The sequence below is a fragment of the Otolemur garnettii genome, unplaced genomic scaffold, assembly GCF_000181295.1.
Source record: "Otolemur garnettii isolate 467f Iridium unplaced genomic scaffold, OtoGar3 scaffold00027, whole genome shotgun sequence".
NCBI lineage: Eukaryota > Metazoa > Chordata > Mammalia > Primates > Galagidae > Otolemur > Otolemur garnettii.
Genome location: NW_003852422.1, coordinates 7,948,396 through 7,966,970, shown reverse-complemented (window position 1 = coordinate 7,966,970; position 18,575 = coordinate 7,948,396). Strand labels below are relative to the sequence as shown.

General features: G+C 40.9%; 1 protein-coding gene across 1 annotated transcript in view; it reads left to right on the top strand.

Moving 5' to 3' along the window:
• Nucleotides 1–18,575, top strand: part of DOK6 (docking protein 6) — a 338,799-nt gene that overhangs the window by 206,841 nt on the left and 113,383 nt on the right. The window contains exon 5 of the mRNA XM_003788404.2: nt 8,280–8,469. Within this exon, the coding sequence (XP_003788452.1) occupies nt 8,280–8,469 (190 nt within the window). The remainder of the gene's footprint in view (nt 1–8,279; nt 8,470–18,575) is intronic.

The window sequence follows — 18,575 nt, the reverse complement described above, 5'->3', positions numbered from 1 at the left end:
GGGCTCAAGCGAGTCTCCTGCCTCCGCCTCCCAAGTTGCTGGGACCACAGGCGCCCGCCACAACGCCTGGCTATTTTTTTTCGGTTGCAGCCATCATTGTTTGGCAAGCCTGAGCTGGATTCAAACCCACCACCTTAGGTGTACGTGTCTGGCGCCTCAGCTACTTGAACCACAGGCACCGAGCCATATGCAAATAATTTTTAATAGTGAAAGATAATGCATGTTGCTGAGATAAAAGTGGTTATTGATTAAATTCTTTGCTTTAATCATCTTTATCTAGTTCTCTCAGCTGTTTTCATATCAGCTTAGAATCCCACAAGATATCAGGGAAAGTTAAGTAAACACAGTTTATACAAACACGTGCCGGAAAATTTATTCTCAGACTTCAGGTGACACTGCCACCAGAAAAGTGTGTATTAGGCAGACTTTTCAAACTTGAAGTTCTTATAATTCCCAAGTCGCCCATGTATTTCAGTAGTAGTTCAGGTAGCCCGCACTGGCCTGAGAAACTATTAATGTGTGGTGTTATAGTCATGGTTATTTATAAAGGTCACAACACATCGTGGCCATTCTAAGAAACAAATGTTGCTTATGAATCATTAAGAGCAAAAGTGAAGATGAAAACCACGAAGCAGCTCACATGGAGGAAATTCCTGCAGTCGCAGGTGGAAGGGAACACAGGAGCCATGTTGGGTTTGTCACGGATACAAGACGTCTCCCTCTGCAACAAAAAAAACAGATGCAAAAGGAACCTCTGACTTGGCCTTGGGGTTAACTCAGAGTCAGATTGAAGGGCTTTGTTTTGTCCAGGACTCAGTGGCTCTGCTTCTAACTAGTGAAAAGCAGCATCAATTCCTACTTTTAGCCTAACATGTATAACTGTTCTCAGAGCCACAGCAATATTGTAGTGCTGTTTCTAAATTATTTGCTGAGGTTGCCATTATAAAAATGCTCCCTTTGTTCAACTCCAACACCCTTTAATGCCGTTCATTCATCATTGTGTATCCACCAAACGGTTTTGAGGATATCCCAGAGCTCGACTGAGGAAATATGGAATTGAGCAAGGCACAGTTATGACTTTACTTTTTTCTTTGCAGTTTTTGACTGGGGCTGGGCTTGAACCCACCACCTCCGGCATACAGAGCTGGCACCCCACTGCTTTGAGCCACAGGCACTGCCTGGCATGGTTATGACTTTCATCAAGTTCACAAAGTAGTCAAGGAGACAAAACCATAAACAAGGTTTCCATCAAGATTTTGTAGAATGGCACCAGGTCCCCACATGACACAGAGTCTTAATAGCATAGACCTCTAGGCAGGTCTTATTGTTCCTGCACAGGGAGAGTGACTCACATTTGGCTGACTGGGGCTCGGTTCTGCTGAGGTGGCTCTGAGCTGCAGAGGGTGCCCACGTCTGTTCCAGGTGTCTCTCATCTTCCTTGCACTTGCCGCTGCCTAAAGAACGTTCTTAAGACAAAGAAATAACAGTAATGCAAAAAAGCAAGTCCAACTTCACAACACGATTTAAGCCTCGGCATATTTCCTGTCCACTAACATTCCATTGGCTAAAACAAGTCCCATGACCAAATCCAAAGTCAAGAAGCACAGAAGTACACTGCAAGTGTGAGGTTGTTACGGGGTTAGAGTGTGCAGCCTACCGTGGAGAGGAACTGGAGGATTGAGGGGGAAGATACAAATGGCCAGGAGCAGCGGCTCACACCTGTAATCCTAGCGCTCTGGGAGGCCCAAGTGGGTGGATTGCTTGAGCTTAGGAGTTTGAGACCAACCTGAGCAAGAATAAGACCCATCTGTACTAAAAATAGAAAAACTAGCCAGGTAAGACGGTGCATGCCTGGAGTACACACTGAGGAGGCTGAGACAGGGCGATCACTAGAGCCCAGAAGTCTGAGGTTGCTGTGCGCTAAGCTGAGGCCACGGCACTCTAGTGTGGGGAAACAGTGAGACTCTATCAAAAAAAAAAAAAAAAACAAACCACAGAAAAGACAAGAAATAGAAATAAAATAGGAATTTTTTTTAAAGATACGACTTATCATCTGAGAGGGATGGAGGGAAGGAAGGAAGAATGAAGTACTGCAAACAAGCAGAACTCAGCTAACAACACAGCCGTGGTAATTCCTTACCTGTCAGTATAACATCAGAGCGTGACGAAACTCTCCCATCAAGAGACAGAATGAGTGAATGGGTTCAGGAAGCAAGAGCCAACGACATGTATGTTGTCTGAAAGACACTCATTCCACCTGTAAAGACACGAATAGTCAGAAAAAGATGTTCCATGCAAATGGAAAGTAAAAGAGGGCCAGTAGCCATATTTCTATCAGACAAAATAGATTTCAAGATGGAAACTCTAGAAAGAGACAAAAAGATCATTATATAATGATAGAAAGGTCAAGAGGATATAGCAATTCTAAATATATATGTACCTAACACAGGAGCACCCAGATATAGAGAGCAAATATCAGAGCTCAAGAGGAAGACACACCCCAGTACAGTCTGGTTGATGCTAGAAGTTTTTCCCTAAGGGCTGCTAATTAATTCAAGAAATATAAGCGTTCCAGTTCACAGTGGCCAGGTACACAGAGAGCAGATGGCACCTGGCAACTAAACTGATTACTCTTGCTGCACTATAGTAAACTAGATTCTGATGAATTTTAGTTCTATGGTGGAGATGGAGCCACAATTTCTGAAGACTTCCACAAATTTTAACAAACATAAATAATGATTTGCTTGACTAGTGGTTTAATTGCATCATGCAGACCTCAGAATGTGTCTGAATGCACAGACACCTGCTTTCTCAGTGTGGCTCATCTTCTAAAGTGGCCGGAATTGAAGACTGACCACTGAAAGCTCCCTGTACTAGAGAAATTTTGGAGCTAAGAATAGAAAAAACAGAATGTCCTTGAAATGTCTCTTTATCTTTTGTGTAATATCTCCATTTAATTCCCTTGGTAGTTCACATGACCATGAAAAACAAAGCAGGTTATATTAAACAATGCAGTGAACCTAGATCCAGAATTGGAAGAATACTGAGTAGGAAATGCACACATATGTTCAGTTTTCCTAAGACCAGAATTCTGAGGACTAAATTCAGCAATGCTTAATGACAGACCAAAATATCTCTGATCTTTTGCCTAAATAACATTTAGTAAAACAGGTATTAATTTTGTATTCTTACTGTAATTTCATATTTTGAATTGGTATGGACCAAGTGTTAAATAAAGAGTATAACATGGAACTTTCTTGACACTGCACTGCAGCCCCAGGCCTGTGGATGATGGGTGAAAAAAAACAAGCAATTATAAGGGGTGGTTTGAGGATTTATGGAAGAGAATTCTTCAGGTCTTTCAAAGGAAAAGAGCAGAAAAAAATGTGGAACTTACCCCTCCCAAGACACACGAAAAAGGAAGGGCAAGAAAATTTATTCATAATGCAGTAGTTGCTTTTGAAAGGGAGACTGACTTCTCCCCGCACTCACGCTGGTGCAACTTTAGTATCACGTAGTCCTGCCCCAGGCTGGTACCATAGCAGGGTACAGGAGAGTGGCAGGAAGAACCTGAGTTGGAGGTTCAGTGGTTCTGCTTCACAATGATGAATCTGAGATCAGGCTACAGGATGGCGGCTCAGACATTTCAAACGAGGGGTGTGGGTCAGCTGGACAAGGGACACTTCCACATGTGGTGGGACAAGGATGTTTGAGTTTCCTTATGAATTAAGCGGATTCCTTTTAGTTAACTGGGCTTGAGTCATCTGGAAAAGTCCCAGACCAGAACAACTGCTTGTCTGTGGGAAGAGTCTCTAGCACAAAGAGGATCAAGTGTGGTACAGAAAATAGGAGCTCAGGGGCATGAGGTCCATGGGCCTCTGGGATGGTCCTCAGGAGCACACCATCTGCGCCAAAAGAGAGAGCCAGCATTGGAATAGGTCTGGCCGCTGAGATTCAAATACCCAGAAAGAAGTTGGAAGAGTAATGGATGATGAGCAGGGATTTTACCCCTTTCCTCTTACTCTTCTTACCCTGGAGAAGCCAAAGGCAAATGCAAGAGAAGTTTGGGGGAGGGGGAGGAAAAGGTACTGCAAGTGGGAGAGTGTAACCTGCCTTCTCATTGTCATTGCTGGCTTCTCAGTAACGGACCTGGCCTGGAAGAAGCGAAGAAACTTCAAATTAGGCGACATGTTAAAATTCTAAATTCTACCAGTCAACTAATCTGAAACATAAAGACAACAGTGCATCCAAACTGGTGCATCCAAACGCAGCCTGAGGGATCACTTCTATGGTTTATCTTACAAGGGTACAAGTGAGTCTTTCTAAGAGTAGAATATAAACTTTTTAACACAATAACTAAGAAAATGACATAAAGCCTATGTTAACCAGTTTGATGAAAATATTTCAAATTGTATATGAAAACACCACACTGTATGCCATGATTGCATTAATGTACACAGCTATCATTTAATTAAAAAAAAAAAAAAACGCAACCTGCAGGCTGTGGGAGGGTTATGTGAGGACTCCCTTGTTTATCTGTGTTGGTGGATATCACAAAAATTATGCACAGAGCTCTTTTTTGCTCATACATGTTCATTAGTGTTTGTATTTAATGTGTGGCTTAAGACAGCTCTTCTTCCACATAGAGCAGAGAAGCCAAAAGGTTGAACACTCTCCTGGGGTATTGGATATTGTGGGGAACAAACAGAGGAAATTTCACAGTTGTTTGAGTGCAGTGGTGGAACAAAACTTATCTATTTTCCTAAATTGTACCCTACTAAATCTGGCTCTTTTAATTTGTACTAGCTAGTGACAAATTTAAACTTAAAAATATCTCCATTAGGCCAGGTATGGTGGCTCACACCTGTAATCACAGCACTCTGGGAGGTGGAGGTGAATTGCCTGACCTCCCAGATTCAAGACCAGCCTAAGCAAGAGTAAGATCCCCTCTCTAAAAATAGTCAGGCATTGTGGCGGGTGCCTGTAGTCCCAGCTACTCAGGAGGCTGAGGCAAGAGAATGAGCCCATGAGTTTGAGGCTGCTGTGAGCTATGACAACATAGCACTCTATCAAGGGTGACAGAGTGAGACTCTGTCTCAAAAAAAAATCCCATAAATTTGGGGGGGTTATGATATGATTTTTGAAAAAAACAATGGTGTGCTCTTGCCATCAGATAATCTCAGTTAAATTTTTAGAGTTTTTTGACCAATTTATATACAGTTTTATATAGAATGAGTTTTATTTTATGGAATCACTGGTTAATAGAAACAACTAAGTGAAATTCAGAATTATGAATAAATTCAAATTACCATAGCAATTTTGATTCATGACATAAGCAGTTTACTTATATTGTATAAACATACATAATTATTAATTTGGCTTGTTCAGTTAATGCCTAAATTTTGCCCAGTAGAAGACTGTGGTTGTGACCTTGTGTCTGTGTCCCAGGCCTTCCGTGGGCGCGATCTGTTCCTTTGGGCCTTGTAATCCAGCCTGTCCTAGTGTAAAAATGCTCTTGCAAATGTAATTGCAGAGTCAATACTAGTAAATATCTTTGTTGGACATAATATTTAGTTTAACAATATTCCACCTTCTTCATTGTTTTGGCCATTTAAAATTGTATTTTCTCATATATCAGCTAACACAAAACCCTATATTTTGCCAATATATTATACAAATTCATAGACAATACTTCTGGAATGTTTTAGCACTATAGTTTTATAGCTTTTGTGGATGAACACCTTTTACCCAGTTTTTTTATACAATCTTTTCAAAAATATAGTTCTTCACATATTCAGCAGTCTTCATAAGATTAGTAGCATTTTATTCACATTTTAGGATATTATTATCATTATTTAGATAATTATTTACTTTCTGATGCTTTTGGCTATTTGGAAATGAATTGTTTCCCTTTACTAATAATAGTAGGGAAACAATTGTCTTTAATAATGTTTTTATTGTTGTCGATCACCTTTAAACAATAGTTGTAATATACACATCCTGATGAATTATAAACTATCTTTCATATACTTCATTTCTATGCCCCTATCTTTTTTTTTCTTTCTATTTTTTTTTTTTAAGAGATAGTGTCTCATTGTATCACCATCAGTAGAGTGCTATGGTGTCACAGCTCACAGCAACCTCTAGCTCTTGGGCTTAGGCGATTCTCTTGCCTCAGCCTCCCAAGTAGCTGGGACTACAGGCACCCACCACAACACCCGGCTATATTTTTTTTCTTATTGCAGTTTGGCTGGGGCCAGGTTTGAACCCGCCACCCTTGGTATATGGGGCTGGTGTCCTACTCACTAAATTATCTTTTTAGTGCTTAAGCCACAGGCACTGCCCTTATCTTTTCTTTTATTCCTATTGGGATAAGAACTCTTTCCCATCAAATTAGGCATGAGTCCATTGAGAAGGGTTAATTTATTTAAGCAGGTATTAGAGAATGGTTTTGAAAAACAATACATGCTGATTTGTTCTGCTGGAACATAGCATCACTTTTTGAAAGCGTTCCTTACAGTCTCTCTAACGTTGCTACCTCCCTAGCCTTATGTCAGAAGTGTACAAATCACCTGTTCTCAAAGTGTAGTCCCCGGCGGCGCTGCGGCTCAAAGGAGTAGGGCGCAGGCCCTATATGCTGGAGGTAGCAGGTTCAAACCCAGCCCTGGCCAAAAACCACAAAAAACAAACAAACAAACAAACAAAAAAGTGTAGTCCCCTGAGCCACTGTGTCAACATCCTCAGGGGGTCAGTGGAAATGTAAATTATCTGGCTCCAAATACCAGCCCTACAGGCTGCAGGAGGCTTGCCAATCTGTTCTTTTTTTTTTTTTTTAGACAGAGCCTCAAGCTGTCCCCCTGGGTAGAGTGCCGTAGCATTACAGCTCACAGCAACCTCCAACTCCTGGGCTCAAGCGAGTCTCCTGCCTCCGCCTCCCAAGTAGCTGGGACCACAGGCGCCTGCCACAACGCCCGGCTATTTTTTGGTTGCAGCCGGCATTGTTGTTTGGCAGGTCCGGGATGGGGATTCGAACCCGCCACCTTAGGTGTACGTGGCTGGCGCCTTAGCCGGTTGAGCTATAGGTGCCGAGCCGCCAATCTGTTCTTAAACAAGTCCTCTGATAGTTCTGATGCGCACTAAAATCTGAAAACTAGTACTGCAGCCAATAAAAACCAAAAGCAGCTTCTCACATGTTAAAAGTAGCATGATCAGAGAGTGATTGAAAAGGCCTGCCTGATGGAATTGTTTCACACAGATACACATGTTTAAATATCATTTTACTGGAGCCAATTTTAACCAGTCCACTAGGAAATGGTCTTCCTACTAAAAACCATCACAAATTTTAGTAAAACAACATTTTATGCTGCCAAGAGAATAAAATAATTTATTCACGGGAAATGCAAAAAGTCCCCCTCTTAATTATAATGGGGTTCAATGAAGTATATAGGTAGGTAACTGGTTGTGCCACCCTCATCTCTACGTGCCTAGTTTTCTGCTGGATTAAATTAGTTCACTTTTTAACTGAATCTGAAATCCTTAGAATGTGAAACCAATTAGGAGAGAATGAATTTTGAATATTTAAAAATAATAGTTATTGGCATAGTTTTTTTTCAAAGAATGCAAGAACTAGCATCCAGAGTTGAGATTGGAGAGTGTTAAACTGTAACATGAAGGGTCTTTGTATTTCTACTTCTCTTACTAATGTCTGAAGTTCTGCAGAGGGCAGGCGTGACTATCTGTGATTAAAATATGCTGAATCTGATCATGATTATAATCTGTTTTCAGATACAACCTCAATTATCTTTTTAGTGCTTAAGTAGTTAGTGAGTCAGCCTGAGTGTGCATTAAATACGTCAGGTCACAAAGGTAAAAGTGAGTAAGGTCTTGCTTAGAGTAAATAAGGCATCCTCTCAGGAATTGTACCCATGATATCCACTTAGAATGTATGAAAAGGCAGACCAGAGGCCCAACTGGGGCAGACTCCACTTAGCTGTTGCTCTTACTTTTCCACTGTGCAATGTAACCATTTCTTCACCGCAGAGAATGTATGAAATAAAAGTTGCAGAATGAGTGAATGAACTAATAATTAAAAATACTTAAATAAACTGCTTTCTTGGTATACAAAATGGAAAGAGGTAGTGTTCTGTGATCTGTACTGGTATCACCAAGGGACATGATGATGCTTTCTGAGTTCCGTGGGTGCACAGATTGATGCAGTGTTGCTGTAAACAGGTGCACCTCTTTTTATTTAATTTTCTCCATTCTTTCTTTCTTTGTAGAACGATTCAATGTGTACCTTATGCCTACACCAAATCTGGATATTTATGGTGAATGTACAATGCAGATCACTCACGAGAACATCTATCTCTGGGATATCCACAATGCCAAGGTCAAACTGGTGATGTGGCCTCTCAGCTCACTGAGGAGATACGGTCGGGACTCCACCTGGTTCACATTTGAGTCAGGAAGGTAAGCGCTAACGCAGCAGCCAAGTGCAGGGATGTGTTAGACAGATTCCTGAAAGAGAGGGTCTGTCCATCGTTGCCTGGGATGACCCCTGATTTTATAAAGGGTGTAAAACTTACTAAATACATATTTTCTTCAGGTTCTCGTTGCTAATCAAGATAAAACTGTGTGGATTCCATGACATGTTGACTACCCCATTCAAAATAATTTCAGTCTCTTACGCTAGCATTAAACTAGTTTTGTAATTATGTTAATAGTGCAGTACAGGGTAATATTATTACAATATGATATTTCTGATATATACTTGGGCCATGGGAGTCCCATAAAATGAAATCTACCATATCCTGGCATTATTTTTGTGATTTTTTTATAAAAAAAAAATTTGTTAAAATTTTATATAGAATTATTTAAGTTTTGCCTTTTGGAAAATATGTTTTTTAATCAGACAATATAGCTGGAATGCATAACTGTGTGAAATGAATGCTTGCTTCACAATCTTATTCATACACGTGGATTTAGACATGAGCTACAACCAAATCAGTGTCTTTACACTATGACCCTTTGTGATAGTGTTGTCACACACTCAAGATAAGACCTGGGTTTAGGGGTTCTACATAAGAAAGAGGTGTTTAGGCATTCAGTCTTCACACAGGGGACGAGATTTATCACATTCTTAAGATGAAGATGGTCTTATAAGGTAATCATAGTGAGGTTTCTTGTACTTAATATAAAAATTTTAATTTTATAACTTTCTTCTTACAAAACTGTTAAATATTTATTCAAGATCAGCGTCTAATACTATCCATCTAGGGTAGGTCATATATCTCTTAAAACTTTTAAGAAGCAAAACAAAAGAAAACAAAACAACCCAGCCCTGAGCAGGATAATTTTACCAGTCTGGAGCCCTTTTGCACTAAAGTAATAGTAAAGTCTCACCACACTGAATTCTTTGAAGAGCCCTGGAGCCTGTGTTTCCTCAGTAGCGTTGAGCTCGTTCTGCTATTTCTGTCTGCCTACACATTGAGAGCACAATAGCAATCACACGCTGTTAACTATTGGTAAATAAAAATTCTTGTAAAAAAAAATGAATATTCAGGGCAGTGCCTGTGGCTCAAAGGAGTAGGGCGCTGGCCCCATATGCCGGAGGCGGCGGGTTCAAGCCCAGCTTCAGCCAAAAACTGAAAGAAAAAAAAATGAATATTTTTAGGCATGTATACTATTTTAATAAGTATGTGTATGAAAATGGTTGATATCTTTTAGATATTCACTGGCCTGAAACTATGATACATTTGTTAGTGGCCTGAAAGGTTAATTCAGTGCATATGAACTAACTCCTAACTCAGCTGTTCTTTTGTTAACCACTGAGCAACACCACTTCCAGGAGCCCCTTGCCTGGAGCTTTTCTGGAGCACCTATTTTTTTTTTTCAATGTACAGCAATTTAACTATTTTGTCTCTACCATCATTTCACTGAGGTTCTCCTCAAGCTCTTAAATAACATGTAGTTATTTTTTCCTGTAGCTATTATCCAGAATTTTAACTCCATTTATACCTGCCTACATTAATTTTTTAAGATCTTTTTATTTTGATAGACAAATTTGATATCTCCTTTTTTTTCTTTGTTTTCTTTTACATTCTTTGTCTTTGAGATTGAAGATTTCTCCTTTTGTACACAGTATATTTTTTCCCCTTCTCTGAATTTTGGGTGTCCTTGGCTTTGTAGTGATTGAGATATTGACTATAATTTTGTACACCTATTTTGTAACTTCAGATGCTCTCACTCTTGTTAACGAGAGCCAAGGCCAGAGGTGCTGTCCATGCTTGATCCAGAGAAATAAAAGTAGGATGTTGTGTTCCCTGGGTCTGAACTTGTTGTAGTGGTCCTGGCAGTGAGATTGGGGACCATTTAGAGCAGCCGTCCCCAACCTTTTTTGCATGACAAACTAGTCTCATGGAAGACAGTTTTTCCATGAACCAAGGGAGGGGGATGGTTTCAGGATGATTCATGCACATTACGGTTCTGCTTCAGATCATCAGGCATTAGATTCTCCTAAGTAGAACACAGCTTAGATCCCCACATGTGCAGTTTACAGTAGAACGTGCAACCTCTGAGAATCTGATGCCTCTGCAGAGCCGACAGGAGGCAGAGCTCTGGAGGTGATGGGAGCCGTGGGGAGCAGCTGTAAATACAGATGAAGCTTCACCTGTCTACCACTCACCTCCTGCTATGCTGCCCACTTTCTAACAAGCCAGGGCCATGACCAGTACCATCCTGTGGCCCGATGGATTGGGGACTGCAGATTTAGAGGGCAGATGGGTGGTGAGGCATGGCCAGTTATCATATCAAACCTGAGCCAAAGACCTGTACTTTCTGGATTTTATTTTATTAGCTCGTTGCTAACAAGGTATATCATTAGGTATAAATTTAAGCCATTTATTTATATTCCTGTGTGCACTGAAAGTAACACAATTGGATGCGTTGAAATACACTTTTCTCACTGGCAGACTTTTTCAAGGGCAAATTCTAGTGTGTTGCTAAAACATAGCAATGAATAGTAGGAGTGGATCTAGATCATTTATTCTAGAGGAACATACCTCAGTATGATGTAATGATGTATCGTTAAGTCTCTGGCAGCACACGCCAGTCAGTGCAAGGACAGAGGGAGAGTAAGGACCAAAAGGCTTTCAATGGACTTGTCCTCAGCAGGGCGTTGCACTGGGAGATGAATTCATAGTCTCACATTATTAGCTCAGAGCAATTGTTTGCTGTTTTACGGTAATGATCACAACTTTGCATTTTAAGAGTAAATAACAACCTAGTTGCCATGCCAGCTTATTTTCTCAAAAAAAAAAAAACAAAAAATCACAAAAGATACCAGATCTGCAGAGGAAGTAATAGAATTCAGGATTATGGGCAATGTTATTCTGTGAAAGACAAAAACTACTTTTTAAACTGCTGATGTGGCATTTTCACGTCATATTACCTTATAAATATTGTAAGCAAAAATCAAGGTGTTTTCAAACACGGGTATGATAAAATTTAAGTGAGCTCCCGAGTTCTTTTTTATAAAATTATTGTTCAAAAAATAATCATCCATATTCAGCGTAATGCTTGATTTTACAAAACTGGTGTTTAAAATATATGCCTGTTAACTTTAATAATATTGCTTCTATTTAGAAGCCTAGGGAAAACTTGTTCACAGATTTTATGAATTTTTAACAATTGGCAGTGTAAAGTAATGCTTAAGTATTACAGTGGAGTTCCTATGGGAGGATGGTTGACGGAGGCAAAGGCTACATGTTGTATAATTAATTAAGGAATCCAGGATGTCCTAAACCTTTTTTGGTCAGGGATACAAAGACAAAGCCTCTCTTCTCCAAATTGTAACCAAATCATTAAGAAAAAGGCAAAATAGAAAGGTCTTAAATATGTTACAAAAGCACAAAAAATACATAATACACAATATGCCCAATACATAAGAAAAATACACATACATTATATTATAGAAGGTATAAAGACTACGTCAGCCAAGGAACTTCTCAAACATTCCCAATACAGAATCTAATTCTTCTGAATCAACCTGGAGTTATCAATGCCTTGAATTATTATTTTTCCACAAAACACTGTTTTACTTGCCATCAAGAGTATGGTGGTACACATTTCACAAAAGAATGTGTTGCTGTGAATCTAAGATGTTCCTTTGAACCCTTAATGCCTGGCCCTCTCTGGCAAATATTATGCTGTTTGGTGCACACTCTGGCCCCATCTACCAGAGGGGTCTCTTGCAGGTTTTTAGACAGTAAGCAAAACTCATTGTTCCCTTCTCAAATGCTCCTAAAACGTTTCTCAACTGAAACATTGAAGAGCTGCTATTAATTAAACTAAAATATAATTAAACCCAAGACATGAGCCCCCAATATTGCACATAACTTTAATTAAAGTGCAGAAAATGTGGGTGAGTCCACATAGGCAGTACAGTAGCAGCCATGTCACTGCCTTCACCCGACAGCGAACATTGGATGATACTGTTCAACAGACATCATGAATAGTAACAAAATATACCCAATTTCAGAAATACTAAAATGTATAAATATCTGTATCTGTTGAATGAAGCAGCTAATCGATGAATGCTTGCACTGTTCTAATAAAGCCAGCTGGGAGTGGTCTCATGAGAGACAAGAGTATCGGCACGGAAGTGGTGAGTGTTCACCAATCACAGGGGGGTGAAACCGGAACTGCACATCTCTCTCCATTGATTCCAGAAATCATTCCTGTTATTAAAACTTAGGAACTTTCTGAAGGAGAATTAAAAAGACTAAAAGATCAGAACTGTCATTGTGATCTCTAGAGAGGGATAGACCAATTAGTGAAAAGTGATTGACATTGAAGTATGTGTGGGTTCAACCAAACATATTGAACTTTAAAGTTAATTGAGCAAGAACTAAGATCAGAGCCTCCGTCTCTTGATAAGAAGAGTTTCCTAACTTGTTTAATTAATGCTTTATCCCAGGGAAAAATTAGTCCTAGTATTATCATAGCAAGAGATTTTCCAAATTAGACACAGGAAAGAATTGACACTAAGTTCCTTTTTTTTTTTTTTTTGGCGGGGGCTGGGTTTGAACCCACCACCTCTGGCATATGGGGCCGGTGCCCTACTCCTTTGAGCCACAGGTGCTGCCCGGCACTAAGTTCTTAGCATTATTTTTTTTTCTCTTGGGAATTAAAGGAAGAGTTTGCATGGACAAATGATTTTCTAACATCACATACATCCCTGATGCAAATTTTCATGGAGGTCTTTCCTATGTCCTATGCCATGTAATTAAAATTCTATTCAACATTATTAATTAAATATTTTTGTGGCATCAAAAACACGTTTTTATTCATTTGTCAAAGACTACAAAGAGAAATAGAGAAATAAAGATGGGTAACGCATAATCCTGGCCCTTCATGAGCTCATGGGGAGGCAAATCAGTGAGTGATTACAATGCAATATAACAGCTGTAATAAAGAAATCATGGCAGGGTTATATATTGGGAAAATAGGTCAAGTTATGTGATGCAATTTAAAAAATAATAGTAATGTCAACCCCAAGTCTCAGTGGTTGAATACAACAAAGGTTTATTTGTCACTTAAACTGTGTCTAAGGCCAGCTGAGACAAATCATCTGGGCACCTGCCTTCAGAAACCCAGGCTGCAGTAGCATCACAGATCAGACATCTTAGTGCCGAGCCACCTCAGCTACCTCAGCAGGAGAAGAGGTGAGGGAATTCTCCACCAAATGTGTTACAGACTGAATTATGTCTCTCCAAATCTGTATGTTGAAGCACTAACCCTCAATGTGAACTAATGCCTGGGGATAGGGTCTTGACAGAGGTAATTAAGGTTAAATTAGGTCAAAATAGAGTGATCCTAATCCAAAGGGATTCTTGGCTTTGTAAGAGGAGAATGAGAGAAAAATCCCTCCACCCCCTGGTGCCTTTTGCCCCTAACCGCCCCCCGCAGAGGAAAGACCCTGTGGGCGCACAGTGAGCGGTTGGCCATCTGCACCTGGCCGAGAGCCCCAACAGAACTCCTCTGTGCCGGCACCCTGCTCTCAAACTTGCAGCCTCAAGGACAGCGAAGAAATAAATCCCTGTTGTTTATGCCACCTAGTCTGTGGTATTTTTATGACAGCCTGAGATAACTAATACAAAACATTTAAGTAGCTGGGCACAGAGGCCATGCGTGTTACTCGCATTAATATCCCATTGTTCAGAACATCGTCTCACGTGGCCCTGTCTGACTGGGGGCTGGGGGGGGGGACAGAGGCAGGGATACCTGGTAAACGTCACTGCCTCTCCACCGTCATCTCTTCTGGTCAAGCAAAGATCCCTTTTCTCTGTTCTTCCTGCTCGATCTTTCCTTAATGAATATAGCCCCCCCCAAAAAATAAAAAATTATCCAGCCAGCCACTGTTTCTAGCTCAAAAGTGAAGAATCTGGAGGTGATTATAGCAGTGTCTCCATCAGGTTAGAGATGACTTCTTTCAGTTCCAAAAGAATGATAAAAAATACCAACGTTTTCCCTCCTCCACTCACCAGCACGCTATGAACAGTTATTATTTAAGAGGGACAGGAATCCTCCCACCGCCAAGATTCCCCTTCAAGAAAAGGAAGGCCAGAAGCTGACACCAATCTGCTCATTCCGAAATGCTGTGCCCCAGACATCCTGAGGGTCTTAACCTCAGGAGCAAACAATAATTTGTGGCTTGGTACCTTGGCCCTCACTCTGCGTGTCCTTTCTTGCACTGGGCTCTGCCCTCTGCCCCATGGGACAATTTCCTTTATCATCATCCTCCTTGGGCATGTTAGAGTTGGACTTGGGGAAAATGTTCCCTTTGAGATTCTGCAAGTTCGTATTATAGATAATGTTATGTCAGAGACCTGAAGGCTACTGAGTCTTAAAAGGTCATGAACATTTTAAATTTAATGATATTTTCCCCATAAAACTTGGTCAGATTTTACTGGATTGTTGTATATTTAATTCCAGTTGATCACATGTACCAAGGGGCGTGCCTACTATTTAGAAAGTGTTTGGGGGGGCTCACTTCTCCAAGGGGCTGTTTCTATCACCAAATCTCTTCTGATGTGAAATGTGTTCCTTCCTCACTAAATCAATTCTCTGCCCTGGGTCATTTTTATCTAATTAATAGATTAGAATGAGCACCGTACCCTTAAACTGCCTGTTACCTTGACAATGGAGAGGTTTTAGCCACAGGTGTGGAGATTACACACTTCATCTGTTTTTGTCCTGGAGGCTGTTTTAACTTGCTTTTTGCCATGTAGAGACGTTACTGATCGTATTTCCTGTTCTGTGGTGTCTCAATGTAGTTATTGCTCCCCATCTCACAAGGTCTTTAATTTTCCAACTCCCTTTTCATTTTTATTTACAGATTCTTGATTCTTTCTTTTTTAATTTTTATTTTTTTTCTTGATTCTTTCTTGAAAGCTTTTTCTCTGTCGTACCTTTCCAGTCAACAAACAGAGTTAACATTTTGCTATATAATCTCTTCCCCTAGATCAGTGGTTCTCAACATTCCTAATGCTGTGGCCCTTTAATGCAGTTCCTGTGGGTCACAACCTACAGGTTGAGAACTGCTGCCCTAAATGTTGTTGAGGAAATAAAATTTAAAACAAAATCTTTTTCCAATGCATAAAGTCTCCCTATAAAGGTAAGAAAGACAGAAAATACTCTTAGTATTGAATGCTGTTATGCCAGAATGTGACCTGCATGTCAGGCAATCTGCTGAGAAATGGCAGAGACACAGGGACACTCTCACGTGTTGACACTGCCAGGCAGAAACAGCCCGTTCCATACGTGTTTCCATGGTAAACAGTAACTGGGCTCAAGTGAGAAACTCGGCAGCACCATTTGTCCCATGGCTCGTCCCGGTCATTGGGATGACCATCTGTGTTAGCTGAGTGGCTTTAGGTAGAGGAAAAACAAACTTCTTTAACTTGGAGCCTCGAGGTTAGTCACCCACCCTCTGGCAGAAACTGAGAGATTGGGACTCTGTGTGCCTTCAGCTTTTACATGTCAAGGAGATGGTTGATGGATGCCTGAGACGGGCACTTGGGGATAAAAGATCTATCCAGTTTTAAAACAGTTACACGCATTTCGAAGAGAGGAGAAAGTGCTCACGAGTTTTCCAAAGGAAATGCCCTAAGGAAATGGAAGGAAAAGCCGTCTTTTCCGTCCTCAGTTTCAACTGGGAGGACAAAGCCGCTGGTTTTTAATTTGTGTTTGCCCTTACCATCTAGAAGCTCGGGGCCTACCACGCTGTCACAGTTTGTAAGGGGCGAGCGTTTCACCGGCTGTCACACGGCTGCATAGCACCACTTCACGGCTCTCTTCTCACTTTCCCTTCCTCCTGGCCAATCACTACTGCAGTGTCGCATATTTCAGGACTATATATTTATTTATCACAGTAGCACTCTTAGGATCAGACCGACTTAAAAAAAAAAACCTCAGTCCATGTTGATTCTGGGCAGCTGCCCTGGGCGATCCGTATACCCCCTGCTTTGCCTGAAGCACACGTCCCCTCTGCTCACAGCTCTTTGTCAGGAACTAGACATGAGCCTTGCCGACTGCCCGTACTGGATGTGAGGACACAGAGGGGAGCCTGAGACATTTGGAGAACAGTGCCGTCAGGCTAAAGGGCACCAAATTCAATTTTAGGGATGTAGGGAAGGTTCGCTGAAGGGGGTGACGGGCAAAGAGACTCACAACACATGCGTTGGAATTATTCAGGCTGCAGTGGGAGGCTGTCTGAGGACAGAGGGTCCGGGTATGCCCCACGGATCGCCAGCATGAGCAGGGCACAGATGTTCTTTTTATTAGTGGCTGCTGAGGTCAGAGAAGAGGCAGAAAGTGGGCAAAGAGTTTGTTAGAAAGGCAGATAGGACTCAGATCCAGGAGTGCTTTGTAGACCAAGCCAAAAAAACCTCAGACTTTGTCTTACAGGCAGCAGGACTTGCTTTTCATGCAGGCAAGTAAACACAGATTTAAATTTCAGATATGTCTGTCTGGCAACTTTGTGGAACTCTTTTAATAATGAATCTTTTAACAAGGTTAATAATTTAAAATAAACAGTGTACCCAGGTCACTACTGTCTGAGCAATCGTGGCGTAAAACAACCTGGGAGAATGAATCAGACACCTCCGACGTGACTTCTGAGTCTGCGGCCCTTTCCAGGTGCCCTCTGTTACACTCGATTAACCTTGCTGAGGCTTCATTTTCTCGTCCATGAGAACTTGATAAAAATATATTCTGCGGTGTCCACCTTCGGTGCTGATATGAGGATCCAGTGAAATAACGTACTTTGAAACAAGGGCTTTGAAGGCAATGAGTTGTCACGCAAATCTAAGAGATGATTAAATTCAGCACAAGCCCAGCCTTCCATGCGCAGCTCAGGGCAGGGGAGGGAAGGAATCAGAAAGGACTCCACATTCTTCTGAAGAAATCCAACAACAGAGCGGGATTGTGTAGCGCAGCCGTAGAGTGTAATTACAAACTAGAGCCTGTGCTTTAACCAGTGTGCTTTTTATGAGCACGCAGGAGGGGTTCTTTCTGGGGAAGTGGTCACCTGTGGAGGCAATGCGTGCGTCACCGTTCGATCACAGCTGCTCAGACCATTTTGTGCAACCTTCTTATGAGGATTTTTCAAAGCCAGCTAATGTGCCTCTCAAGGAGATCAATCGTATGACTCTGGGTTCATTTGTTTTAATGGTGGTAATAACCACATGCATCAGCCTCACAATCTGTGAGGCTGAGAATTTACCAGTGAGCACGAGGAAGGAAGGCCGGAAATTATTAGTTTGATTTAAATAGCCCTAGTCTGGTCAAAATCTCTTACAAATGAAAATATTTAGTCTGTAATTAGTCAAACAAATTAACTTACCCTTGATACAAAGCTTAATCTTTCACATTTTTTAATCCAATAGTTTTGTCTTTAAAAGAAAAACAGGTTGGTAGGTATGTGCTTAGTCACCTGCTTTTGTCGGACAGATGTTAAAACTGCTACAATAAAAATATATATTTTTTTTGGCTGGGGCTGGATTTGAACCAGTCACCTCTGGCATATGGGGCTGGCAGCGCCCTACCCTTTTGAGCCACAGGCACCGCCCCACAATAAAAATCTTAAAGAAGAAAAAAATTGTAATTACCTTTGTCTTTACAAGCCTTTTTTTTCTCCTCTTGGTGTTGAATAACTTCCAGATAAAAATCACGAATTCGCCAGTCTCCTTGTCTGCATCAGACACACATCTTGTTACGTCACATCTGACCATGGTCATAATTAATTCACAATGGGCATCTTAAGCCAGTCCTACATTTCTCTAAAATTTAAAAAAATGAGAATTATCTGGGGTTTTCAGCAGCAGCAAAAGAGTAAAGAAAAATAATTTTTCATGTTCTAAATTAAAATTGTGTGCCAAACTCGGCTCTTCCAAAACTGCTGTTTTGCTCTTCTATTTCCTTTTTTTTTTTTTTATTATAAACAAATTTAATGACCAAATGATAGCCTGGTCAAAAACGTGCATCACCAAGGGCTGATCCCTGTACTAGGAAAG